This window comes from Synchiropus splendidus, chromosome 18, assembly GCF_027744825.2.
Source record: "Synchiropus splendidus isolate RoL2022-P1 chromosome 18, RoL_Sspl_1.0, whole genome shotgun sequence".
Lineage (NCBI taxonomy): Eukaryota > Metazoa > Chordata > Actinopteri > Syngnathiformes > Callionymidae > Synchiropus > Synchiropus splendidus.
In genome coordinates this window covers 169,914-195,642 of record NC_071351.1, presented here as the reverse complement: position 1 = coordinate 195,642, position 25,729 = coordinate 169,914, and the positions used below count along the sequence as shown (strand labels likewise).

Below are 25,729 nucleotides of genomic sequence, written 5' to 3'. Positions count from 1 at the left end.
TCTTCATTAGACGGTTGGATGAGAGATTTTCTGCTTCATTACACTCCGATTTGGGCCCAGAGCAGGGACGCGGCTCAGCTAGCGCCGCCTAAGCGACTGTGACAGCTCGTGTGCGGACAGCAGGTGCGTGCCCGCCACTTGTTGCTGTGCGCCTTAGTTCTCCGAGTGTGGCCGGTGGGACCTTCCCGCGCGCCACTCTGCCTCGGTCAACACAGCAACAAACGTCTGGCCTCATCACGTGACGCTGGCGCGAGCAGGTTGAAGCCGCGCTCCACGGGGGTCAGTGGTGGTCAGAGGGGGTCGCGCGACTCGCACGTGCCCCCGCACTGATCCCATTGAGCGCGCGAGCGCGCCAACGGCGAGCAAAGGAGCTCGCGCGCGGTCGGGGCGGACGCCGCGTCACGTGAACAGATGTAGGATCTTGTCCAACGATTTATGGAGGGGTGACAGATGGCGGGGGGAGGGACGCGTGGGAAGGGGGAGGAGGGGGCGTGTCATCTGTTGCTTGGACGCTCCAGCGTCACTCGAGGTGAAGTCTCGTGCAGAAACAGCCTTGATCTGGGACTAACGGACCCAGGGTCCACTGCGTGCGTGTGTCCTGAACGAGCGCGTCTTAAAGCGTCACGCATCTGATCTAATGTACTGATCAAGAGAAGAAAGCGTCGATGCTGAAGGGCCATTCAAAAATCGATGAAAAATATGTTTTTATGACTCAGAATCGCAACACTATCATCATTGATTCATATCACATTTCCTCTGTATTTTTAATCGGTGCTCGGCGTTCATCAACATCCTGAACATTCTAATAATGAGCAGGCGTCATTCAATACACACGTTTGTTCTTCATTATTTTGGGATTCTTTTCGGAACTTTGCAGTGGCTTTATGTTGGTGGGCAACATTTCCGTGTGTGTGTGTGTGTGTGTGTGTGTGTGTGTGTGTGTGTGTGTGCGTGTCAGACCTTGGGAGTGTGCATTATGACCCATGCGGCGCCCGTCCCTCCCTCCCCCCAACATAGGCGCCAGACGTCCCAGGAGTGACCTGGGCTTCCTCCACACCTGCAGCCTACACTGGGAATTGAACCTCTCGCTCGACTCCCCTCGCTGTCCCCAAAGAAGAGGGAGTCCTGTTATGTGTGACGCCAGCCTCGTCTGGTTTTGTTCAAGACTGCTCCTCAACCCTGACTAGCTGGGATGTTGGAAACCTCCTCTCCCTGTGTATGCTTTGATTGTTGTGGTCAGTCTAAGCGCCGGTTGTTATTGCGGCAGTCCTCTCAGAGGACCGCTGTGGCTGTCGGGGTCCAAGAATGTCTGGTTGGGGTTGAGCCTGTGAGAGTGGATCGAGTGTCCAGTCCGTCCGGGCCCCATGGACGGGCCGCTCACAGTGATTTGTTTGACCCCTCTGGGCCGTGAGACGCTCAGTTTGAACCCATGAGCCACGTGTGGTGGCAGTAGTGAGTCAGTGAACTGACTTGACAGCTGCACATCTGTGATAGTCACCAACTATGGAGAAGTTCTTGGAAAGAAACAATGAAGAAGAAAGTTCTGGTGCTCCCCCAACAGTAAAAACTGTTTGTGACAGCACCTGTTGAAGCAGTTTTGAAAATGAATTTGAACATTTTATGGCGGTATTTCCATTTACACTTTACTTATATCTTATTTGGAGTTGAAATCAAATATATTATTTTTATTTCATGATATTTAGTCACGGTTTTTATTTTATTCAGAAATGTATCCACTTTTTCCACTTTTCTCAACAGTTTGCATCAGGTGTACTTTTTTCTTCCGTTCATTTGATGAACATGACTGGCACCTGCTGCTGCTGCTGCTGCTGCTTGGACTTTTCCATGACAAACATCTTGGCGATGACCACATGGTTTCGTGTCATTTCAGGGTTTTTCAAGGTGTTGCTTTGTTAACCTCTCAGTAGACTAAACACGGTGGTTGTTGAACACAACTGAAATCAAGAGTCATGAATCCGTTCTACTGAATGGGTCCCGGGGCCATGTGTTCCAGGAGAGGTGGCCCCGAGATCAAAAAGGTGAAGAACCCCCCTCACACCTGCGTGTCCTTAGTGGTGGGACTGGTGCAGAGGGTGGAGAGTGATGGCGTCGTCCTCAGTTGAAACCAGAGCGAGTTGGAAAGACGAGGGATGGTTTTTGGACGGTGGCGTGTTGATGCTTCACAGCAGCTGATATCATGTGGCTCTGCTGTGTCCGAGTCCTCTCCAGCACGTGGGTGTTGCGGCTCCAGATGTGAGCTCCGGTTTCACCTGCGAGGTGGTCATTCTCCGGACCACCGCGGCCCACATGGACTGGGCTCAGCTCCCCGCCTCCCCCGTCCCATCCTGCCACAAGTGAGTTGTCTCCTGGTGAGCTCCCTGGGGACGCGGCGGAACTGGGGAGGGATGGCTGCTCGGAGCTGACAGATGGGTCCTTGTTCCCGTCTTTCTTCTTCCTCGCCGTCTTGTGCCGGGGCAGAGACACACCAAGACTGCACCAACACAATGGGAATTAGAGCCCGGGCACACATGCTCCCTGAAAGCTGAGACCCCTTTGGTGATCATGAAAGCTGCGGCGTGGATTTGTGGGCGTGCTGGGGGGGCGAGGTGGCCTCCACCAGGGTATTGTGTTGTTCACCAGCTTAATCACAAGTTTGCTCGTGTGAGGACCGACTGAAGACAGAAGACATCGGCCCACAAACCAAGGCTGCCTGACGAGACACGTGTGTGCATTTGTACTTCTATCTTGGTGAGAAGAGTTTTTAACCAACAGAGTGAGGACATTTTGGCTTTCACTTCCTTAAGCCTCATTTTGAGGGTTAAAGTGTCAGACTCACTGGGGTTCAGTTTGGTTCCGAGTCCTGGCGAGGGTTGGCCACGTGTTTTGGATGGTTAGGTTTGGGGAGAGAGGCTGGGGAAAGGGCTATGGCCATGTGCGGTCCTCTGTGGGAATCATGATATTTTACTTATGATCATATTTATCAAGTATCTGCTATTGAATAAATGCTTTGTCTAATGAAAAACTGAATCCAACAGACGCAGTGATAATGGGTAAGGTAACCTCAGTTTGATACAGTATGAGAGGTGTGTATGATAAGGATAGTGGGGAGAGATGCGTGTATGGAAGAGTGAGTTATGAAAGGCAGGAACCATTTGGTACCAGGACCATTGAGGAACCCAGGAGACATCTAACCCAGAACCGGTCCAAACAGCTTGAGCTGAGTCTGAGTTTGTGGGGACAAACATCTACCTTCCCCCAAGTGAAGGAATGTGGAAGATAAGGAACCTCTGGCACAGCGATGGGTCAGGAGGATGAATTATGGACCCAGGCAGAGCCAGGCAGAGATGGGACCAGCCAGTCCACCAGCAGAAGCAAGCCAATCAGAGGAGGGGACTGGATTATCTGTTTACAGCTTTCCACCCAAAAAAGGCCAGGAAATGGGCAACAACAAGAGGATTCATCAACGTCGCTCCAAACCAAGGGGTGTCGAAACCAGATCAGGAATGTGGCGCCATGGCAACGGGGACCCCAAGAGCCCAGGACCAATCAGTGGAGACTACACCCCAAGATGAACTGAAATGTGTCATAAAAGGGTCAGGGCCAGAGATAGTCTTTGTCACTCTACACCACTGGAGCTAAGGCTAAGTCAGGCGTAGTTGTGGACCCAGAGCTCTGTTAGGGTCATTAGACTCCTCTGTCAGGGAATAAATTCTTTTGGATTTTAAGTTGTGGGTTTTTGGTAGTCATTCTCACGAGTAAACGAACACGCGGAAGATACATTAAAGGTGTAGATTCCTACACCTCACAAAAATAGCCAAACACGACTCTGTGTGAGTGGCAGAGAGTGTCAATACTCCCTTGGCTCGGCTCTCTCAATTTGCTGCTCAGTGAAGCTGACTCTGGTCAGCAGAACGTCCTGTGTGACAACTGAGGGCTGGAGTGACTCTGCTGCACGCAGGGGAACCAGAGTGTGTGTCGCGCTCAGACACACACCGATATCTCACACGTCGTCCAGACCAGTGGTCCCCGACCTTTCTATCGCCGCGGACCGGTCTACGCTTGACCATATGAAGGTGGCCACGACGTCGCCCGGTGCTCGGCACGTGGGAATCACCGACCGTGATCAATCCACATTTCAAGTCCAACTTTCTTCTTCATGGAAGTCGCTTTTCTTCACTGGGTCTTCTCCTCTTGGCAGAGCTACTCTACAGAGCCTGCAGTTTCTGGCTCATTTTGGAAACTTGTGGCTCACATTTTGGCTCTCAAGTGACTTAACCAAGAGAATCTGGTCCTTTTTCAAAATCAAAGGTTTTTCAAAATGAAAGATCATTGAAACTCAGATAATGCATCAAAGGGAAATCATTCATCATTTCTTGTGCTCCACGGACCGGTACCAGTGACGACACACCTCTCTTTCTTCCTGCAGAAGAAATGGTTCTTGTGCTTTCAAACCGAATGAAGAACTGGCGGGATTTCACTGGAATCAGCAGGGAGTTTGTTCTGTATTCAGTTTGGTCGACTGCTCGACCCACTCAACGACAGCATCAGCTTAAACAGCCCTGAAAGTCCTATTATTTTGGACACGTCAGTGCTGTGTTTCTGGTCCAGCTTAGCTCCGGACCTGAAGATCCAGATGATGGCTCCGAAGCCATCAGCATGTTCGGGAACAAGATGGCGGACGTGTCTGACTGATCCACACTTTCACTGGAGCAACAAGGTTTGTGACTCAGCAGCAGACAGCTGTGTGGAAGACTTCAGAGAGACAGAACTTGACTCCACTGCTGCCGCGACTCATTGAGGCTGTCAGTCCTTCCTCACCAGAGCCCGTCACACATCTGGGCCTGACCTGACTCCAGTCTGTGGAGAATGAACCTGTCATTCTCCACCAAGTGGATGATGTTGACTCTTCTGGAGCTGGTTCCAGATCTGCTCCGGAGGTCGGAGCGAGTTCCGCTCCGTCTCTCGGGGCAACCTGAGCAGATTGTTTGAAGCTTCTCCTCGGGGGCTAATGGACCTGGAACACATTCCAGTCGGGCAGGAGTGGAGCCCCAGAATGGGAATCTGGCCCGGGGCGATTCTCACTAAGTGGGGAGAGAGCTGTCAGACAAAGGTGCCTGTGGTTTCACATTCAGGATACTTTACAGTCTCGTCCCAGGACAGCAACACTGTTTTTAGCTCGGCTGATCAGGAGGGAGGCCGGGGTGAGGAGGGGCGGGGGGGATCCATCTGCCACGCTGGCGGTCCTCAGGGAGACGGTGCCGGGGACGGAGGGTGGGTGGGTGGGGGGCTGATGCTGAAAGGATTTCACCCGACCACTAATCAACGATGATAATCTGCAGCCCCCGACAAAACCTCGGCGTCAGCCACACAGCGGCTCTGTGGGCCGGGCCGGGGCTGCAGGTGAACGCTTCACTGGAGGAGGAAAAGGTGCGACTGGCCGAGCGCCAGGCGGTGCTCAGGTGTGAGCGCCGCCGCGCAAGTGTCCCTGAGCGAGCATTATGCAAATCCAGCCGGCGACAGAGAGCACCACTCACACTGGCAGCTTTCAAATGAAGGAACATGGCGACTCAGTCGTGAGCATCAGCCTCACGCCCGCCTCCGCCAGGGAGACTCTCTCACGACGGAAGAAGAAGTCGGGCTATGTCGTCGGAGAAGCGTCTGACTGTCCTCCAGGTTGTCGTGTCACATCTATTCTCTGTCGCACAAGAAAACCCGGCCCCTCGGCCTCAGCTGGGATCTGTGACGGTGTGTTGTGTGAGCGCGGCCTCGGCCGATCGATAAGCCTAACTGGGGATCAGTTTCACCAGCGTTGGGTCCTGTTGCGCCTGAGCCTCTGCTGAACTATAGAAATCCTGCCTAATGATGTCCCAGTCCTCCAGGGCGTCGGGCACCGCAGCACCCCGGCCCGCAGCCTCCTGGCCTGCACCCTTGCGAAGGCAGCCCATTGGCCGACCCGCCGCTAAGCCCCCCGAATCCCGCCGCTCCATTGTTGGAGGCCCTGGCAGCTAAGCCGAGCTAATGTGATCTGGAGGCAGCTGGAGCCGCCCTGGTTATTACCATGACACAGCCGAGCCAGCCACTAATATCATTAAAAATAAATCAGCTGGCTTGGAGGTTTGAGGGCGGGGCCGGGGCCGTCATTTCACGAGCAGACGTGCTAGCTGATGCGGAGAGGTCAAACTGCCCGCTACATCAGGATTTGACCTCATGCGCTCAGATATGTGGCCGTTGGACCGTGAACGGAGATGACGTCCTCATGACTGGGGCTGCAGAGGGGACGCCCGGTGAGAGCGGCCGGGACGCTCCTCGTGTGCTGGACTACAGTTCTGCCATGAGAGGAACACGAGGCCTGCCGTGAGAGCAGCAGCTCCACATTCAGGCTCTTGTGAGACGCCACGCAGTGACGTCATCAATGAACCTGCAACTTCAGGGGCTCCACCGTCGCTGTCAGTCACGTGCTGGCGTCCAGGTCGGATCCGCCGCCCGCGGAGGGCGGTTGCTCTCGCAGCGAGGGTCTTTGTTCCAGAGCACGGTCGCAGACGAGCCGATTTCAAGGGCCATTGCTTCCGAGACGGATGGTGTTGGTGCCTGTTGAGCCTCCTCACTGGACCGGCACCTGATGTTTGAGCAACACTCGGGCGCGCGGACGATGACCCTTGACCTTTGCCATGTTTGTTGACATGCGCGCTGACAACAGCAGAGAAAATGCACGTCGATCGACTTCTGTTGAACGAAACATGTGGAAGAACCGATACTGTGCTGACATCTAGCGGACGTGTGCGGAACAGCATCCGCCAAGTTGAAACGTTGAAAAGAAATGAACTGATGTTTGTGAGTGGTGTGTTAGGCCTCATGCAACACCTCTTCCAAGCGTCATGTTCATGACTACACATGGAAATATGTCACACACATGAATGATGGATGAGTTCCCAGTGCGTTGTCTCTGCCAAACCATGGACGGCAGACACGTCCGTGCTCGACATGACGTCATGGAGCGGCGTCGGAGTGGATGGCGCTCACGAGCAGCTCCGAACTGTGTGGTCCAATTGATGAGTGAGGCGACAGCGCCCTCTGCCGACATGCAGGGGAATTGAAGTTACCTGGTGTGGCGTGGACGCTGTCAATCGATTGCAGAACACAGGTTTCTGAATTGAATCACAACGGGTTCGATAGTACTCAACCGTGTTTATTCCTCTCTTCAGACCATCACATACCCCTCGGTTTCCCGCTTACATCCGGGTTCCTTTCTTTTCTTTCCATCAGGTGACATACACATTCAATACACGACATTAAGCACAAGATGAGTTCGCCAAACATTCTTTCAAAAGTCCGACTCTCTGACTGTGATGTGACCAGGACACCTCCTCTTTCTCTCAACCTACAATGACTCCACTTCATCCACCACTCTTCCTCCGGTGCAGCAGCAGCAGCAGCAGCAGCAGCAGCAGCGACCCACTTGCAGCTCTGCAGCTCCTGCTTCGTTTGTTAGTTCGTCTCCACCTCCTCCACCGTCATCTGGCTAGTTAGGGTGTTCAAACGGCGACTGTTTATTCTGGTTGGCCTCATCATCCTCACCCTGCTGCTGCTTCTGGAACTCATGTGATCAGGAGGGAATGTGCTGGGGATGCTGCTGGCACGGGCCGCAGGGTGCAGCACGGTGGGGCGCGCTGGCCACCCTCAGAGCTGTTGTTCTTGAACAACAACATGAAGGCCTTCCCTTCTTCACAGGAAACCTACTGAGTGACTATCTCTGCCACTGTTCTATCTCTGTGACTGTTCTATCTCTGCGACTGTTCTATCTCTGTGACTGTTCTATCTCTGTGACTGTTCTATCTCTGTGACTGTTCTATTCAAGTGACTGTTCTATTGAAGAAAAATGCTGCTTCCTTCACTTCAGAACATTGTTTTCCAAAGGCCCAGCTTTGTTTTCCGGTGTAAAAGCTTAGCGACTGGCTTCTGTAGAGCTGCAGCAGAAGAAGGCGGTTCAGTGGAACGAGCGTATCAAGAGTGTTCATCTCGCGTCCCACTGTTGTTCGGACGCACTGTCCGGGGCCCAACAGTCCCCGGGCTCCAGCTGGACCCGGGTCAGACGGTGGCGCCTCGGGTCGGGAGCCTGTCCATATATGGAGCGTTGGCGGCCTGAAGCCACGCCCCGCAGCGCGTGGCCCTCCGTGACGTCATGACGCACGCGCCTCTCCCTCGTCCTGTCGCGAGTGCGCCGTCACACATTCTTGGGCTCGAGACACCGGGACACACCTCGTACACCTCCGCCATGGTGGGTTGTTTTTCCTTCTCTCCCGAGCTCAGTGTTTAACTTTGGACGCGTGAGAATGCGACTCTGCGTGACACGGCCTCGTTCGTCGGCGGAAGCAGCAACACAGTTGGCCGCGGAATGCTAGCGGAAGTGCAGCACAGCCCGAGCTAACGTTAGCTCAGCCCTTTGACTTTTCAAGCCGCCTCTCGCGGTGGTTGTCGGACTGAGGCGCCCGGTGGAACTGCGCTTGTCAGATGTGTGTGCGGACTCGCGCTGTGAAGTTACCGTCGAGCTAAATGTGCTGGAGCGAGTGTCGGAGAACGTTGTCCTGAGCTAGCTTGGCACCGTCTTCACCCAGCTTCCTGTCTCTCTCTCTCTCTCCACAGTCTGACTTCTCGGAAGACCAGATCTTAGGTGAGTGGCCTTCTCCAGCCCTGCATGCTGTCACCCCGTCCTCGTCTTGTGGTGACTGGAGGCCAGGTTTGCCTCGCTCTCCTCCTCTCTTTCACTTCTTTTCCCTGCCAATGTTTCCAGATTGAATGTAGCCTGCCACTGTTTCAAGGTAAGTCTTGGACCCTTCACCACCTCTCTGGTGCTCTGAACCCATGGTTGGGTGGCTGTGCTGGGGGGGAGGGGGGCGCGTGAGCTGCATGGACTAACGCAGGTTGAGGACTAACGAGAGACGGAGGGCTTTGGCTCCCTCCGGGGTCGCTGCTGCTGTGTTGCCCTGCCGTTTCGTTCTTGTTGCCTGCACAGCAGTTCATCCCTGACACTTGTCCTTTTTTGGTCTTGGAAGCTGCCGTCTGGCAAGTGTCTCCGGGCCGTTTGTTTAATTTGTGTTGACTTTATAGGCCGTGGCCAATCTCTCCCTTTCCTCCTCCTCCCGCTCCTCCTCCTCCTCTCTGACCAAATATGGTGATGAGGAAAAGTTCTCTCTTGCCAGAAGGGAAGAGGCGCATTCCTCAGAACAGGAAAAACTCCACAACATCGCCTGGGCTTTTAGGGAAATGACCCACCCCGACACACCAGCGCCCCTCACAACGGCATAAATTTAAATTTGGTGATAAGATTTCTCTGCTGGAGCGTCAGATATGAAGCATCAGCAGCTTGGTTTTATGAGATGGGACAGACTGCCAATATAGCTCGGCTCCAAACACTGACACTTCATGGAGGCCTGGATGCCTTGTTGGGTCTTTGTTTCTCTTATAGACATTCACTTGAGACTGTTTTTGAGGGTATTGGTGGCAGCTCATTCGTCCTGATGACTTTCTTGATTGTCCCGTCTAAACATGTGCAGAAACCTACGTTTGAAAGGAGACATTGTTAAATGCATTTTCCCTGCAACCTCAGCCGGTGCTCCACCCACAGACATGAGAGAGGACTGAAATGTGCGTAGAATGGAGCAGCCTCTGGCGACTGACTGTTGCCTGCAGGTTTTGGAGGCTCAAGTCCCGCCTTCGTTCCTCCGCAGCTCCGCTGCATGTTCAGACGTGGGACACCGCCTTCCGTCTCTTTGTCTCCCTGTTGAAGTCAAGAGCTTGATGTTTGAGACGAACAGAGCTGCAGATTTGGGAAGCCCAAGTTCTGAAACAGAGTTGACACTGACACATGGGTGTGTGTTTGTGCTGTCACTCGAAAGGTCAGACAAGCAAGAGTTGCTGTGTTGTGTTTGAGAGGACTTGAGGTGGGGGGGGGGCGTGCGCAGGCGAGTCACTGCTGCTCGTGTTTTGGTGAGTGGTTGTGCAGTTTCTGTGTGTGTCATCGCCTGTGTCCCGACTCCATCTCGATGTCATGAGTGGATGTCAGAACATGTCCTCAGAATCCTTGCGAGGAGATTCTTATGTTGACAGCTCTTCATCTTCGTCCTTCATGTTGACGTTGGCTGTGCGTGTGTGCTTTAGAGTTCAAGGAGGCCTTCCTGCTGTTCGACAGAACAGGCGATGGAAAGATCAGCTACAGCCAGTGTGGCGACGTCATGCGGGCTTTGAGCCAGAACCCCATCAACGCGGACGTGCTCAAAGTGCTGGGAAACCCGAAAGCGGAAGGTTTGTTTGTTTGTTTGTTTGTTTTTGATCTTCGGACTGTGCTCACATTTACGATCCTGTTCACAGAGATGAACCACAAGATGCTGGACTTTGAGCAGTTCTTGCCCATGTTCCAAGCCATCGCCAAGAACAAGGACCAGGGCTCTATGGAGGACTTTGTGGAGGGTCTGCGCGTTTTCGACAAGGAGGGCAACGGCACGGTCATGGGAGCAGAGCTGCGTCACGTCCTCACCACGCTCGGCAAGTCGACCCTTCAGCTGGAGATGGATGCTGCAGTCAGATCGGAGGGTCGTCACGAATGAGTTTGACATGACAACTGTGCAGGTGAGAAGATGACGGAGGAGGAGGTGGAGACACTGCTGGCCGGACACGAAGACGCCAATGGCTGCATCAACTACGAAGGTGAGGAGCGGCGGTCCGTCTGAAGCCTGTTCTGTCGTTGTGGCGTGAAGTCGCTGCGGTTGTTGGGCCCAACCGACGGGAACCCGACCAGTGTTCCGTCAGCTGCTCCGTTATTCAGGGAGGATTGTCTCAAAGTCTTCTCCTTCCTCCACAGCGTTTGTCCGCCACATCATGTCTGCCTGAGGTTGGGTACGGGCGTTGGATTTGTCTGACCTCCCTCTTGTAGCTGCTCAGTCACGTGGCCGCACTAATCACCAGCACGGTGTTTAGAGGGGACCCTTCTGCTCTTAGTCCGGAGGTTCTGACCCGAGAGTAGCCTCCTGCTCTTCTGCCGCTCCTCCTGCAGCATGTGTCTGAGGCCTCCCTCCTCCAGCGGCCTCTGCAGGGCTCGGCCTGGTCCAGACCGGCGATGCCTGTGCCCTGACTCTCTGCATGTAGACGTTTCAAGTATCTGCGTTGTTGCTTCTGCTGGTCAGAGGCGAGAGCGTGGGACAGTGGGCCCCTGATACTAACCCAGACCTGCAAGGCAGCGCTAACCTTTCTCATCCGCTCTGACGGAGCCGCCACTGATGAGCCTCTTCTTCTCTCTGGCTTCTAGAGGACAGCAAACCCCGGCGGCTTCGCTAACATCCTCTTGGATCGTAGACCTGGCTCAGCAGCTGGCTAGAAGACTGACGCGACCATGTCACCCCTTCTGCTCAGACTACGTCCACACCACTGCCTTGTTTTGACAAGCTTTATTGTCCACGGGAAGGTGGTTCACTTGTCAGTCGAGAAATTGGCCTTTTATTTTCGTGTTGTTGAACTTCACTATTTGATGTGAAGCGATTGTAATTCATCTCCTCCTCATGGCCACCGCCTGTCACTGCGCCTCTGCCAGACCTTCATGTGGGCAAATGCTGCGGCAGTTGGAACACCAGTGGTGTGGATGTAGCCTTCTCCCAGAGCAAGATCAGCCCTGCTGTTCTCAGGCGGTATCTGACCCTGCCTTCTTTCTTCTCTTGTTGCAGAGCTGGTGAGGATGGTGATGAACGGGTGAAGATGAAGAGTGACGCTCCGACACACGCAGCTCCTCCAGACTTGCATTTGTTTTCTCTCACGGTTAATTTAAGAAGTGCCTTTTCCTCTCTTTCCCGGTACAGACCACACACGCACACGCACACACACACACGCATCTCTTGAGTCCTCAGCTCCTGTAGATGTACATTCCATGATCGAGTATGAGGGATCCTGAAGTCTCTTGACTGTCGGCTCCTGCATCGTTTGCTGAGGTGTTGCAGGGAAGCAGGCGGATGTAAAAAAAAAAAAAAAGCCATAAATCATGGGAGAGCGTTTTCAAAAGGATGTCCTGTTTTCAGAGCTCCCTCTTCCACCCGGCTCTTGTTGATGCTTCAATAAAGTCTTTCCTGAGAACCTGGTTTGCACATCTGCCTGGTGGTGAACCACAAGAACCAACCATCATGTTGAATTACTGCGCAAGAGTCTGCTGTGTCACCTGCAGGTTTCGGGTTCTGTCCAGTCGTGCTTTGGTTTTACTTCTGCAGTCGGAGTTTTGATGGTCTGCTTTGTCTACTGTTTCACCACAAGGTGGCGGTGTCGCTGCGTCATGGGAGATGCAGGCCGACAAAATGACTACTGCACCTGTACTCTTTTTTTCATGGTTTTCAGAACACGTCTTCAGTCTCATGCGACTCTAAAATGGACAGAACTATCGAATTGGGGTTCAGAATCGTATCCACTTCCGGTTCCAGCTGCTGACTTCCGGTGAGTCCTTGTGGCAGCAGGTTGTTGGGTAGATCTCTTCTTGTGCCGACCCGTGATGTTGCTGCACAGAGCTGGCATTTAAAGCGCCCAACACCCCTGCGAACACCTGGCCTTCGGGAGCAGCCCTGTTTGCAGACTGCACCTGTGTGAGGGCCGCGTGGCTCCTCAGAGGAAACCTCATGACCTTCTCATGGCTTTGACCTCCGACATGCTCCTCATGAGGAGACGCTCAGCTGCTGGGTTCTGGGGAGAGTCGCGGTCCTGCCAGGAAAAAGGCCTCCGCTAACTGATGTGTGCGCGCGTGTGGTCGATGTCAGGCTTATTGACCGTTATAATCCTGCTATTTGTGAGTCTGTGATCCTGGTGTCAGTGCACTCGACAGGGGAATCACTCATGGGACTTCCAAGTCACTTTCTCCAGGAGCCTGCAGGAGAGGCGACGCTGGGGGCCCACCCCTCTTCTCCTCGGGCCCTTCATGCACAAGCCACAGGTCCAAAAGAACACACCCAGATGGGACACTTGTGGAAGCACCAGATTCACTCTGTGTGTGTGTGTCAACACCCCACAATTCCATACACACTCGGACTCAGGTGTCTGTCTGTCTGTCTGGTGAGGCAAAGCTTGAAAATGAGAGAGTCAAGGTCAGCCGCAGTTACAAACGTCTAAAAAGCAGGTTCTGGTGGGTTTTTTTTTCTGTGGCTTATTCAAAGCCGATCGCCACGATCAGACTTCCAGGGTCTTGTTTCCCACAGTTGCAACAAAGAGTGAAAGGTTCATGAAGCGGAGCCAATACTGACCAAGCTCTCGTCATTGCTCACGCTCGTATGACGAAACAATCAAAGAAAGCTCTGAAGGAAGGTGTCTTCTATTCGCTGGCTCACACATGAACCGGGCCACTTTCAGGCTTTGTACTTAATTCACTTCAACGTTTCTCTTTCAGGAGTGGATACCTGCTGGTCTTGGTGGCGAGTCCGCCTGTTTCGTGCAGCTTGAAGGCAGGTTGTTGTCTGATCTCCTTGAATCCCGCATCAGTCCCTCGGTCAACACTAGGTTGTCGTTCGTGAGAGACTCTGGGTAGAGCTGCTCCATGGTCCGTGAGGGGCGAGCCAAGCCTTCCTCGAACACGTGGAGATTCATTGGCTTCTCAGCTCAAGACATGAGGGCAGGCCAACCCAGCCCCTCATCGTCCAGAAGGAGCTCCTCAGAGAGAGCATGAGAGTCAGAGCAAGAGGAACTTGACCACCTGACTCTCAGCCTGGTCGACCCCACGTTCCTGGACCTGTCCTAGAAGCAGAGCTGCCAATCCTCAGACGGGACAACTCATCCGGTCACATGGTGAGTGAGCATTTGGTTTGTGACCGATGACGCGGCTGGTCCAGGTCACGGGTGCACCGGTGTTGAGTCGAGTCGAGTCGAGTCACAGAACTGCACCGTCCTCTTAGTGTTTGTGTGTACCCTGGAAGTGATACGGTTCCTCCTTGAGCGCATACTTGGCCATGGAGAAATTCAAATCCACCCCTGCTGTTGGCTCCCGCCCACGACACTCCCACCCTCACTTCAAAGGTTCCCGGTGCCAGAGCGCAAGCATCGCAGCAGGACAAGCGTGTACTCGCTCACTTTTATTGAGTGTGCCATAGTGAACAGTGGGAGATGAGTTACCTCGCATCCATGAGTAACTGCGCAAATGTGTTGGTCCTGTGTGATGGCCCTTTGTGGGGCCCCTGGGCAGAAGAACATTGTCTTCTCCAGGTGAGCCTCAGAGCGGGGCGTTCACATGATGAGGTGAGACTTGGGGTAGGCGGTTTCTCATGCGATGCCTCTTGGACGGCACCTTCAGTTCTTCACCGGAGGGTTCTCGCCTGCATGCTGCTGGGTAGCTACCGGACCCGCTGGTTGGTTCACTTCTGCGTCGTCTCTTGAGTTGATGCTGCTTTGTTGTGGTGTGGTTCCTCTGCGATGCGGTGGCTCCGGGGTCAGTCCGGGTAGATGAGGAACCCGGAAAAGGTGCTGTACTTGTTGGTGTTCCCGCCGTGGACTTTCCCTCCGTCCAGCTGCACGCACACCTCGTCGCCGACGTCCAGGTGAAGGATCACGCTGTTGGAGGCGTAGTCGTAGTTCTGGTCGGCGTCCTGAGCGATGGCGCTGGCTCGGACCTGCAAGAGGAGAGGACCGTGAGGAAAACAGCGGGGAAATCGTGGACCCCCCCCCAACCCCCTTCCTGTCTGAAAGACGTCAGATATGTGATCGTAGCTGCTCCTGATCTCACTTCTCCCAGCTGGATAAACAGATGTCACCTCTGACCCCCGGAGGAGTCCAACACACTCACTCTTCCTCGTATTGATGGGGGGTGGGAGGGTGCGTCAGGGAATGAGGATCTGATTGGGTCGTGGAGATTAGTGCTCGCCGGGGAGACGTCTGCAGCCGGAGTCGGCGTTGCCGGCCGTGGCAGCTATTGACCTGTTGCGTATGATCCGGGCCCGGCTCGATGTGAAGAATATTGAGTGGCGGCACAGAACACGGACGGCAGTGCATTTGCATGCCGCGTGTGACGGCTGCTATCGACCGGCACAACTGGATCTTTACTTGTTTGTTGACACGTTTAATTGCATTTACTCTCTGTTGGCTTGTAAACACACATCCAGCTGAGCGGGAGCAGCCTTCGCCACCATCGTCACACTTGCCGTCTCGCTGGCGGCACCAAAGTACTGGCTAATGTTGAGCAGCGGAGAGTCTGGCTCCAGTCGGCCTTCAGCCTCCCAGCTCGCTGGTGTCCGGACAAGAGGCGCAACGGTATGTGGCTCCTCTCAAGTCCGAACATTGGTGAAACGTGGAGCCGGAGCTGTGCGGTCTTAACTGGAACATCCCTCCGAAACCAAGCATGGACGCAGTTCCGTGCTTCTTTGAGCGACGCAGCCTGTGTTATTGTCACAACCTGACGTCTGTGTTTGCAGTCCGTGTGTTTTCACACACTCCTAGGTTTGGTTGCTGTTGTTCCCCCCGTGTGGTCTGAGCACAGGATGGTCTGGGTTCAGGTCCACGTCCCGCCGCAACCTGGGACCCTCAGCTTTGGTGACATGGCCTGAGCACAGGATGCCAAGCTCTGGGTTCAGGTCCATGTAGAGCTTTGCTGCGGTTAGGAAGGAAAACATGGCATCAGTAGATTTCCTTCCGCCGTCGCCTGCAAAGGTTAAACTGTTGTTCTGCTTGTCGTGCTCGGTGACGGCCGATATCACATTTGCATCCGTGGCTGCTTCTGACAGTTGAGTCGTTCCAATCGACACCCGCTCCTTTGCGCCGGCTCATTATTTTGACCAAACAGTGTCGCGGGGCTCGCCCTCCCCCTCCCCCTGGTGACTTCAGCCAGACCGAGCCCCGACCCGGATCCTCCAGAGACTGATCCTCTGAGCCCGGTGGCTGTCTCCCCCCTTCATTATCCAGCCTCCAGTAAACAGGCCTGAGAGTGAGGGGGGAGGGGGCTGCAACTGTCTTGTCGTTTGTGCAAACCCACATGGACGGTCACCTCGTAGCCAGAGGTTTCTCAGACCACTGGCATCTCTCCTCCCGATGTCATGTGTGGAAAATCGTTAGAACAAGCCCATGTTGCTCAGGGGCTGTGGGAGTTGTGGAGTGGAATATTTATTGCAGGTTTTCCGTCTCTCCCGGGACTTACACTGAGACAAGGGTCCGCGGCGCTGAGCCGTGTCGGAGCAGCGATTAGATGCCACTCAGCATTAGCGCGACAGTGTCTGTCTTCCCACTCTGTTGAAGGGGTTGGGGTTCTGGCTGGTGCTCCGGCTGGTTGGTCTAACAAGTGACTGGAGGAGTCCTGTAGGGCCAGGAGGAGCTCAGGAGAAGGTCCAGCTCTGTCGTTATGAGAGAGACAAGGCTCCTCTTGACCTCTATTCAGCAGCTCCACTGACGGCCACCTGTGGAGAGGCTCCCATCAAAGAAATATTAAGACCCAACTTTGCTCTGACCAATGTCCTGCCTTTATTTCGTCTAGCGTTGTGGAATGATTGGAATATCACTGGCACACTGCAGGTTTCCACCGCGCTGTCGTCTGTCTGAGTGGTTTCAGTGAAACTGTTGGTGAACACTGTGTTAACAGACTCCTGCTGCTGCCCAGCCGATCCTGGTGCTTTCTCAGCTCTGGCTCGGCTGGATGCCCTCGACCCGCTGGGACCTGACGTCGAGGCATTTGGCTGAGTATTAGCAGTCGGATCATCAGGGAGAGCCAGGAGTCAAGGAGAGCAGACGAGGGGCAGCCGCGTGGTCCCAGGCTCTGCAGTTATCTGCCGTCCTGGTATCCTGCAGCACCTCCCTCTTCAAACCTGCTGGGCATCACTTCATTTGCCACGCATGCTCGGTCCTCTCAGAGGACAGGGCTCGGCCTGGAACAGGTGACGGGGCAGACGGCGTGCATGGCGCTCGCGCTGAGGCCACACCAAGGCTTTCCCCGACACCTTAGTTCAGTCGGCTGTTTCTCTGCCGGCCTTGAGACTTAGTGAAACAGAGAGGAGTGGACGCGGCGTCCATCGGTCATCTGGCCCGATCTGCCCTCTGCCTTCGCCGACACGCTCCCGGGGGCCTCGTGGAGCCACCCACGGTCTGTATGCGTGCCTGAAGTCATCCATCTTCTCTGACCGCCCTCCTCTCACTTGTCTCACTTTCCTCTTCACAAGTCAGGCCCATGATCTTGTCCACAGCTGCTGATCCGGCTCCTGGCTCCTTTGAGTGCCCTCCACTATGAAGTGCCCTCCGACGACTAAGTGAACATTTCATGATGTCACGCGTAAAGACGGTGTGTCATTGGCTGACGTGCTGTGTTTTGGTTCCTCCATATCCAGTGTTGGAGACAAGGTTTTGGAAATGACAGCTCCAACGTTTCTGCAACCTCTTGCATCGGCGCTGATCATCTCACTTGGTTTGGTGAACCAGCAGAGAAGAAATGGGCGGAGCCTATGTTGCGGTGACAGATGTGTCAGAGGTGTGAGGATGCTAACGTTAGCCTGGATGCTAGCCCACTGTTGAACACCCATGTTGTATTGTTCATGTTGTGGGACACGGTGGAGCATTTGGCTGGCTGACGTGTGACACCAGAGAAAGTCAACAAACATGTCCCTGTTGTCCTGTCCAACACTGTTGTGAAATCAAGTCCTTTGGTCTCCTGGACATCTCTCTACACTTCCTCTTCCCACTTGGTTTCAAGTCAGCTCCGGAGCTCCCTGGGTTTGAAGGGGTCATGTGATCAAGTGGTGAACGGCCAGTGAGGAGACACGCCACACTGAGCCCAGTGTCGGGGGAGAGATGGGACACAGCCTTAGTATCACCCTCTGGCCTTTGATCTTGCAGCTTTCTGGTGACTCCAAGACTCACCAGCACCTGACGTCTGTCAGGAACCAAAGCGCTCGCATCTGGATACACAAGTCGCTCTCATGACGACGGCTCACTGATGCGGTCAGACAGCTCTTCCTCAGCAGCTTCTGCTGCGATCTGGACGGCACCTGCGGCCATGATAAACCAGACTGCTTGGTTCAACAATCAGGAACTGAACTGAACACCAGCCGCTTAGTGAGCCAGCGCCGCAGGCGGAGAGCCGGCCGCCTCGGGCCATCCGTCACTCCTCTCACGCTCAGGAGAGTCGACAGCTAACACAGACGTTACGTCCCGTCAGCGCGGAGGTGTGGCTGAGTAATTGAGTCGAGGAATCAATGAAGGCGAAGTGGGCGCCTCATGCAGCTGGTGGCCTCTTCCAAGACAGTTAAATAATGGATCAGGCTCTGATGAGCTGAACGACAGGACATTAGCAGGCAGATTTAAAGTCTCATTCACCTCCACGCGCTCGACCCCCAGTCAGACGCTTCTCCTCTGAAGCACAGTCCATTTTCAAGTGTTGCACTGGGCTCACATGAAGGACGGACCGGGACTCTGCGCTCAGAGCGTCCGTCTGCCTTGCTCGCCTGATGGAGGAGGTCTTTCTAATGAGCGCGGCCGCCGCGCACACAACCAGCCCCAATGCAAAGCCTCGGAGCATTTCTTTGCCCACTGTGAGAACTCCCTCCTAATGAGCGGAAGGATTCCCATTCCATTTGTTGCCTGACGTGACTGTGCTCTGAATCCCAAACACCGCATGTTGCCGAGGTGAGCGTGCAGGCGAGACGCTGCTGGACCGCCGTCGTGCTGCTGCATAAGTGTTAGGCACAACCAGAGCTGGGTCTTCAGGGAACCTGGGCGACAGGTAGAGGGAAGAACCGCGCAAACTCACTGGTACCTGTTGAGCAGCAGAACCAAGGGAGCCACCGAGAACTTGTCCAGACCCCCCCAAAAAACCGTTGTCACCAGGTGGTTTCTCACCAACCCAGTTACTCCAGCCAGATGTTGGGCACAGACTCTGACACCCACCGAGCACCTTTTGAAATTCTGCTGTCTCCATCGAGTGGCGGGATGAGCATCACCACCTGAGAACCACCCTAACTCGTGGCACACTGCCGCCTCCACACGCACTTCAGGACATTCACTTGTACTCACCAGTCCGTTCTTCTTCAGGTCGGCCCACATGCTGGTCCCATCGCCGCCCCTCATGAGGACATGGTAGGTGAAGAAGTAGATTCCCGGCAGTGGGCAGGTGAACTTGCCCGTGCTGGGCTCGTAGTAGTTCCCCACGTTGGTGACTACGTCGTCAAACTTCAAGACCTCATTTCCTTCGTGCTGCTTCCGTAGACCTGCATAGAATGCTATTTTGGGAGTGTAGATGGACGGGGAGTAGCCGCCTGGTCCGGGTCCAGGGGGGCCTTGTGGCCCAGGTTTGCCTGGCTCTCCAGGAGGTCCCCGTGCACCTGGAGGGCCTGGCATCCCTGGAGGTCCGCGAACTCCAGACTTCATCTTCCTCCCAGAGTAATCTTGAGGCGGAGGGGAAACTGCGCTCACCGCCTGGCCTGGCTGAGAGGTCATGTAGGGGTCACACACCATCCTGCAACTCCCCAGCATCTCGTAGTGGCCCGTGCTTCCACCAGCGCCGCCCTTGGTGGTGTGGACCAGCAGCGGGATGGCCACCAGCAGAATCAGAACCATGGCTACCCCCACAGCCGCGCCGATCACGCGTTTCCTGCGACTGAAACGCGCGGCGGCCAGCGTGAGGAAGTCCTCCTCCACCTTGGCTGGAATGGTGCCGGCCAGAATGAGACCTGGGGGTTGAGTCTCAAGGGGTTAACGGCTCGGCCTGAGGGGGCTGCGAAACACAGGCGGGAGCTGAAGCTGGACCCACACTACCGAGGTTCTCCTCAGACGGTGAAGGTGTGGAGCTCAAACGTGTGGTTCTGGACCCACAGAACCATTCCTGATCATCCTCCCACTGCACCTGCTTCAAGAGTCTTCACTGAGCCACTGCAAGCCACACCATCCTCAGCATCGAATTCATCAGTCCAGAGAGAGAGGGTGACCGAGTGGATCTGCACACACACAAACAGCAGTCACACCGTTGATAACAAAACAAAAAACAGCAAGCACCAGTCACTTTCATTTCACTTCAGCCTAACTGATTTGAAATCGCCTCTCCATCGTGCACGAAAAGCACAACAAACTCGAGCGTCCCCGCGTGAAAGTGCTCCACATCCACATTCTACACGCACGAGCACGGTGCTTTAGTCATCGAGCGCGCGCTCCACCATCAGTCGTCCGCGATTCCGCTTCACTTGGAGTGTTACTTTTGGAGACCGAAGTGGAACCCGGACGACGTCACGACCAAAGAGTGAAAATCAGAAATCATTTACCGTTGTGACGGAGAAGTGGCTGTGCGCCAGGTCCCGGTGTCCGTGCAGCCTTCACGCTCTGGCTGCGCTGACGCGCGCACCTGTTGGAGCCCGGCTCCCCTCCTCCCTCCCTCTCTCTCTCCCTCCCTCTCTCTATCCCTCTCTCTCTCTATCCCTCTCTCTCTCCCCTCTCTCTCTCCCTCCCTCTCTCTATCCCTCTCTCTCTCCCTCCCTCTCTCTCTCCCTCCCTCCCTCTCTCCCTCCTCTCTCTCTCCCTCCCTCTCTCTCTCCCTCCCTCTCTCTATCCCTCTCTCTCTCCCCTCTCTCTCTCCCTCCCTCCCTCTCTCCCTCCTCTCTCTCTCTCCCTCCCTCCCTCTCTCCCTCCTCTCTCTCTCCCTCTCTCTCTCCCTCCCTCTCTCTCTCCCTCCCTCTCTCTATCCCTCTCTCTCTCCCCTCTCTCTCTCCCTCCCTCTCTCTATCCCTCTCTCTCTCCCTCCCTCTCTCTCTCTCCTCTCTCTCTCTATCCCTCTCTCTCTCCCTCCCTCTCTCTCTCTCTCTCTCCTCTCTCTCTCTATCCCTCTCTCTCTCTCCTCTCTCTATCCCTCTCTCTCTCCCTCCCTCTCTCTCCCTCTCTCTCCCTCCCTCTGTCTATCCCTCCCTCTCTCCTCCTCTCTCTTTCCCTCTCTCTCCCTCTCTCCTCCCTCTCTCCTCTCTCTCCCTCCCTCTCTCCTCCCTCTTTTCATGCGCTCACACTCTCACTTATCAGGATGACTTTACGGTGATTTCTGTCCAGAGTTGAACTAGATCAGTAGTTCTCGAGGCACCGAACCCTTATTAGGTGAAGAATTATATATATATATATATATATATATATATATATATATATATATATATTTTAATCAAATTCCAGACATATGTTTGTGTTTTTACTCGTGCACAAAATGAACCATGCATGAACATCACCTTGTTCAAAGAGCAAAACCAACGCAGTGTAACTTCTGCTTTGAGAGACTAGATTTGCAGATTTGCTTCACCTTGGCATTTTCACAGCAACGTCTGCTCCTTTTCTTCATTTCGTGATGTCCAGCATCCGACCACGACAGTCACACGTTACTGCTACTGAGCCACTAAATGATCATGTGTAGCCAGTGATGGTCAAGTGGGCGTGTCATCGACACGATGAGTTAGTTGGGTGCGTTTCAACCTCCGCCGAACCCCTGGGGTTAAGAGGCACTGATCTCAATGCTGAGAAACAAGGAGGATTGGACGGCTTTTCTTTCGGACTCTTCCGAAACATTTCTGACAGCCTCCTGTTTCGATCTGTTGTGGTGAACTCGCCGGGTTAGCAACAGCAGGAATGTACAGTGCAGATGAGGCTTGAGAGAGATGCAGAGAGTTTGGTGTTGGACCGAAGTGAAGGTGCTCAGACGGGAGAGTCACAGGGCATCACACGATGAAACCTGCGTCGCTCTCTGACGTCAACACCGAAGCGGCCGCGGCAGATGTTTGAGCAGACCGTCCACTGAAGTTAGGTGTCACTGATCCCTCCCAGCCTGTCCTGTCCAGATCGATGAGTTTGAACGTAACTCCACGGCCTTGTTGACCGCAGGCTGTGCTGACTTATTAGCCTGTGAATATTTGATTTCCTAAACTCTCGTAAATCTCTCGGGCTGATTCTCCCGTCTGTTCACCTCCTCTTCCCCCTGAGCCATGGCAGATGACCAGGCGGCGGGGCTCCCCGCTCTTCCTTGTCCCTCCTCCACCGCTGGTCATTAGCCGGCAGGGATGGTGACGGATGGTCCTCCAGGGACGGCTGCAGGGTCCCTCCCTCCCTGGAGGACCAGCGGCTGCTGACAGGTCCCTCTATGAAGAGCTCCTCCGTCACCATGCAGATCACCGCCTTCAGTTCAGGGGTCGTTAGAGACCAGCTCATAAATTAGGAAATGAAGAGAAGACGTTTCAACGATGCTAATGGATGAAGACAGAAGAACCACAGCCCATGTATCGTTCGGAGATTTGTCTCTGGAAGTGAGCTGTATCGTCGGCGGGGGAGGAAAGCAGCCTGAGAGAGAGAGAGAGACGGGAAGTACGGAAGGGTCCAGTGTTGGGGTTCCTGTGTGGGATTCAGATGATGGCTGACGTCCCCCCTGTGAGCTCACGTGACGGTGGAGCGCAGCTCCAGACTGAGCCATACACTCGCTCTGAGTCTCCCTGTTAATAACACCAGGCCTGGACCACATTTATTAATCACCGTTTGTCATCATCCCACCCAGCGCCAGACGTGCTCCCGCATACAGACCGAATCCTGTCTCGCCTCGGACGGAGCGATTCACCCAAGCCAAGCCACACACCAGCAAGTGAGGTGATGAACAATCCCTGTTCTGTTCTGAGATCTGCCCCGCCTGCAGTCTCCTACGGCGTGAGTTGCTTTGACAAACGGAGGAACGTAAATCTGCAGCTTTTGAAGGAGGAAGTTGCTTCATGTCCCTTGTGTTTGACACTCTCTCCTTATTCTCTGTGAAATGCAGTGGCTCCCAGCAGCAGTTCACTTCTGTCTCAGCTGAGGCCGATCAGAGCGGTGCTCTGTCTTTGTTTCGTTGTCTGGTGCTGTGTCGGCCTGCACCACGAATCGTGAAAAAAAGAAATCGCGATTTCGATTCACCCTTGTGTCAGAGAGTTTTCCAGGCTCATGAAAGTGAGACCGCTGGTTCCTCCGCCGCAGGCTGTTAGCACAGCCAACGCAAATCATCATTCATTTCAGCGAGCGAGGTGAGCAGCCTTTCTCAGGTGTCGTTTACGCCGAGACGGAAACAGAAACAAATCACCTGAATCTGAAAAACAACCGGAGTCTCTGAGTCCCGCTACAGTATGTAAATATTTCACGGACATAGCACAGTCTCTAGAGACTCACCAAATTGCAACGACTCACATCGAATGAAATGCTTTTCCGTTTGTTTTGACACATTAGTTGCTGCATTCTGCAAGTTATTTTTTCGAGGTTGTTTTTTGCCTCCTTGAAGAGGGACATTAAAAGGTGTCTGAATGAATTTCATTGTTAATCCGTGTGGTCAGTATCAGTGATCGGCAGCAAAAACCCTGATCGGAGCCTCCCGACCACAAATCTTGATGAGCACCGAGCTGCAACTTTGTTTGTGGTGGTTTATGTGTGCAATAAACTTCAGATTTCGTGAGGAAAGAAAATTGTGGCAGAGAATCCTGATACCAATTGTTAGCTGAAAAATGGTGATTCATATTTTCCCCCGAATCGTGCAGGCCTAGTGCTGAGTCTTGACTCTGACTCGGGATCAATGACTCGTGTGAATCTGAGCGAGTCATCCTCCCAGACCACATGATGGACAGAGGAATCTGGATTGGTCGTTCACCACATCCCTCCGTCACGGTCTGAAGCAGAAATAACCAGTTCAAGTCACGACTCTGCTGAAAGATCCGAGTCAGTAAGACGGCGCACCTCAGGAAGGATCTTCTGACCCACCCTGATGGTCCAGCCCAAGTTTGTCACATCTGCTCCCGGGCCACATCTGAGGCCAACAAGTCTCCAGACCCGAGTCCTTGGACTGTTTCCTTCAGGGAGGACGAGTGTTTGGGGGAGACGGATGATTTTCATGTGCAAATGTCAGTCAGTTGTCTCCCTGCCATCATGTCCAGAGATCGCGGCTCCAGACAGACGCTGAATAATTGAACAGCTCTGGGCCGCCGCGCTTTCGGAGTCGCAACCTTCCAGAGCGTCGGCAGCTCAGCCACGGATCCCGTCGTCCGGCCGAGCGTCATTACCACTTATTTACCGTCCTGCCCTGCAGACGCAGAGAAAAGGCCTCGGGGAGAGTGGCCGTGTGTGGACGCACATCTGCGGCATTGTGGGAGGACCAGTCATCCTTGGGAGTGCACGCACGTGTCTGCTGGCAGACACACATGCTTGGGAAAGGTCACCAAAGACACGCACCCAGCCTGAGGTGGGAGCCAGATCACAGAGGGCCCAATTTACCTGAATCACATCTGCCAGCGCTGTCAGACAGGGAAGCTCTGACTTGTTCCTCTTAACTTTGTGATGAGTGGAGGACCCAGATGGAGAAGTCCTGACGCCATCGCGGCCCGATCCACGCTCGGAAGATGGCGGGACCGCCACACAGGTGATGGTCCAGGACCTTTCCATCAACAGAGTCCTGCGATTGAAGCCTGTTTGTATATTTTGGACTCCGGCCTGGAGTCGAGGAGGGAAGACGGCAAAGCTCTTCTGAGTGATCGTCCAGTGACTGATGGTCCATGGCTGCCAGGACCTGGGTGACAAACTGCTCAGAAAGAATGACACCTTCTCACTAGTCTGTGCCTGTCTATCCGTCACTCCGCCCTCGTCCCTCCTCCGTCCTTCCGGGAGGTCATCTGAGCCACCAAAACCCTGCTGGTATCTGGACAGTGGGCAGGTTTTTTGTCCTTCGTGGTGTGAAGGTTGTCAGAACATGATCGCTCTCCGTCAGTGGCTGTTGCTTCATGATGAACCAGCAAGTCACACAAGTGGATATGAGTCTGACCACTGCCCGTCTTGTCAGAATGGCAAGTCAGAAGAGATCTACACCGGTCAACGCTCTGAACTGGAGGTCCATTCGTCGCCCTGGCCGCAGTCGAGCGATGAGCTGCTTGTCAGCTGCGGGATGTTGGAGATGTGAGATGGAGCAGAGGCCCATCCTTTTTGTCCCTGCTGCTGCTGCTGGGTTTGTCTTGGCAAGGAAACTGGGGTTATGTCACAGATATGATATATGATGGCAGAAACCTCCTGGTTGCTCATCATCTGAGTGGTCAGCTGGTGGCGCGGATCCCTTTTTCCTGCAGAGAAGAAATTCTCAGATGCTTTGAGGTTCCTGCGAGTTTCTGCGCACGCGAGTTCTTTGTGTAAATGCAGCATGAATTATTCATAAGCGTCTGTCAGAGAGAGGGGCGAGTGGAGACGAGCTCGCCGGCCCCTGACCATGAATAATTGATCTGAGCTGATTCAAGTTAGCAGTGATTACCTCTCACCTCGTGCAGATAAATAGCCACGCCTCTGTTTGCCGTCGCGTTGAGACTCCTGGGGTCACGTGGGCTGGAGCAGGCAGCGAAGTCTGGAGGCCCGAGCCAGCTGACTGAAGGAGAGCTTCATCCATCAGAGGAAGCTGAACTCTCTGCCCACGCTGCCCCCTCGACCTGCGCCTCCGTGTGGACAGTGAGACGTCCCAGGGACGTATGTATTCACGCCCCCCCACCCCCCCCACCCCCCCACTCCTTGCACTTTCATTGTTAGCGCTCTCATTGGTAAGTTGACACTTTTTGTTGTTGTCTGTCTTTTGCTGCTCATGTTGTTGCTGTTATTTATGTTGGAATTTGTACATCGTTCAGTGTTATAAGTCACTGCATGGGCCGCCGAGTAATGGCATTTCTATCCTCGATGTGCACAGTGCATATGGCAGAATTGACCATAAATCTACCTTACCTTACCTTAGCGTCCTGTAGGTACTTGACCTTAC

General features: G+C 54.2%; 2 protein-coding genes across 3 annotated transcripts; one reads left to right on the top strand and one right to left on the bottom strand.

Annotated features, from left to right (window-relative positions):
* Window positions 1-8,172: 8,172 nt before the first annotated feature.
* zgc:153867 (uncharacterized protein LOC337226 homolog) lies at window positions 8,173-12,118 on the top strand. 2 transcript variants are annotated; one of them, XM_053849246.1, is made up of 7 exons: window positions 8,173-8,275; window positions 8,641-8,668; window positions 10,156-10,299; window positions 10,366-10,539; window positions 10,624-10,701; window positions 10,856-10,890; window positions 11,712-12,118. In XM_053849246.1, the coding sequence occupies exons 1-6, from the start codon at window positions 8,180-8,182 to the stop codon at window positions 10,882-10,884; spliced, it is 549 nt and encodes a 182-aa protein (XP_053705221.1). In that variant the 5' UTR covers window positions 8,173-8,179; the 3' UTR covers window positions 10,885-10,890; window positions 11,712-12,118. The 2 variants fall into 2 exon arrangements, with proteins under 2 accessions (XP_053705221.1, XP_053705220.1); XM_053849245.1 differs by lacking the exon at window positions 10,856-10,890.
* Window positions 12,119-14,101: 1,983 nt separating this feature from the next.
* c1ql4a (complement component 1, q subcomponent-like 4) lies at window positions 14,102-20,293 on the bottom strand. Its single transcript, XM_053849244.1, has 3 exons — window positions 20,235-20,293; window positions 18,994-19,913; window positions 14,102-14,618 (listed from the first exon to the last, which is right to left on the bottom strand). The coding sequence occupies exons 2-3, from the start codon at window positions 19,534-19,536 to the stop codon at window positions 14,439-14,441; spliced, it is 723 nt and encodes a 240-aa protein (XP_053705219.1). The 5' UTR covers window positions 19,537-19,913; window positions 20,235-20,293; the 3' UTR covers window positions 14,102-14,438.
* Between the last annotated feature and the right edge of the window lie 5,436 nt (window positions 20,294-25,729).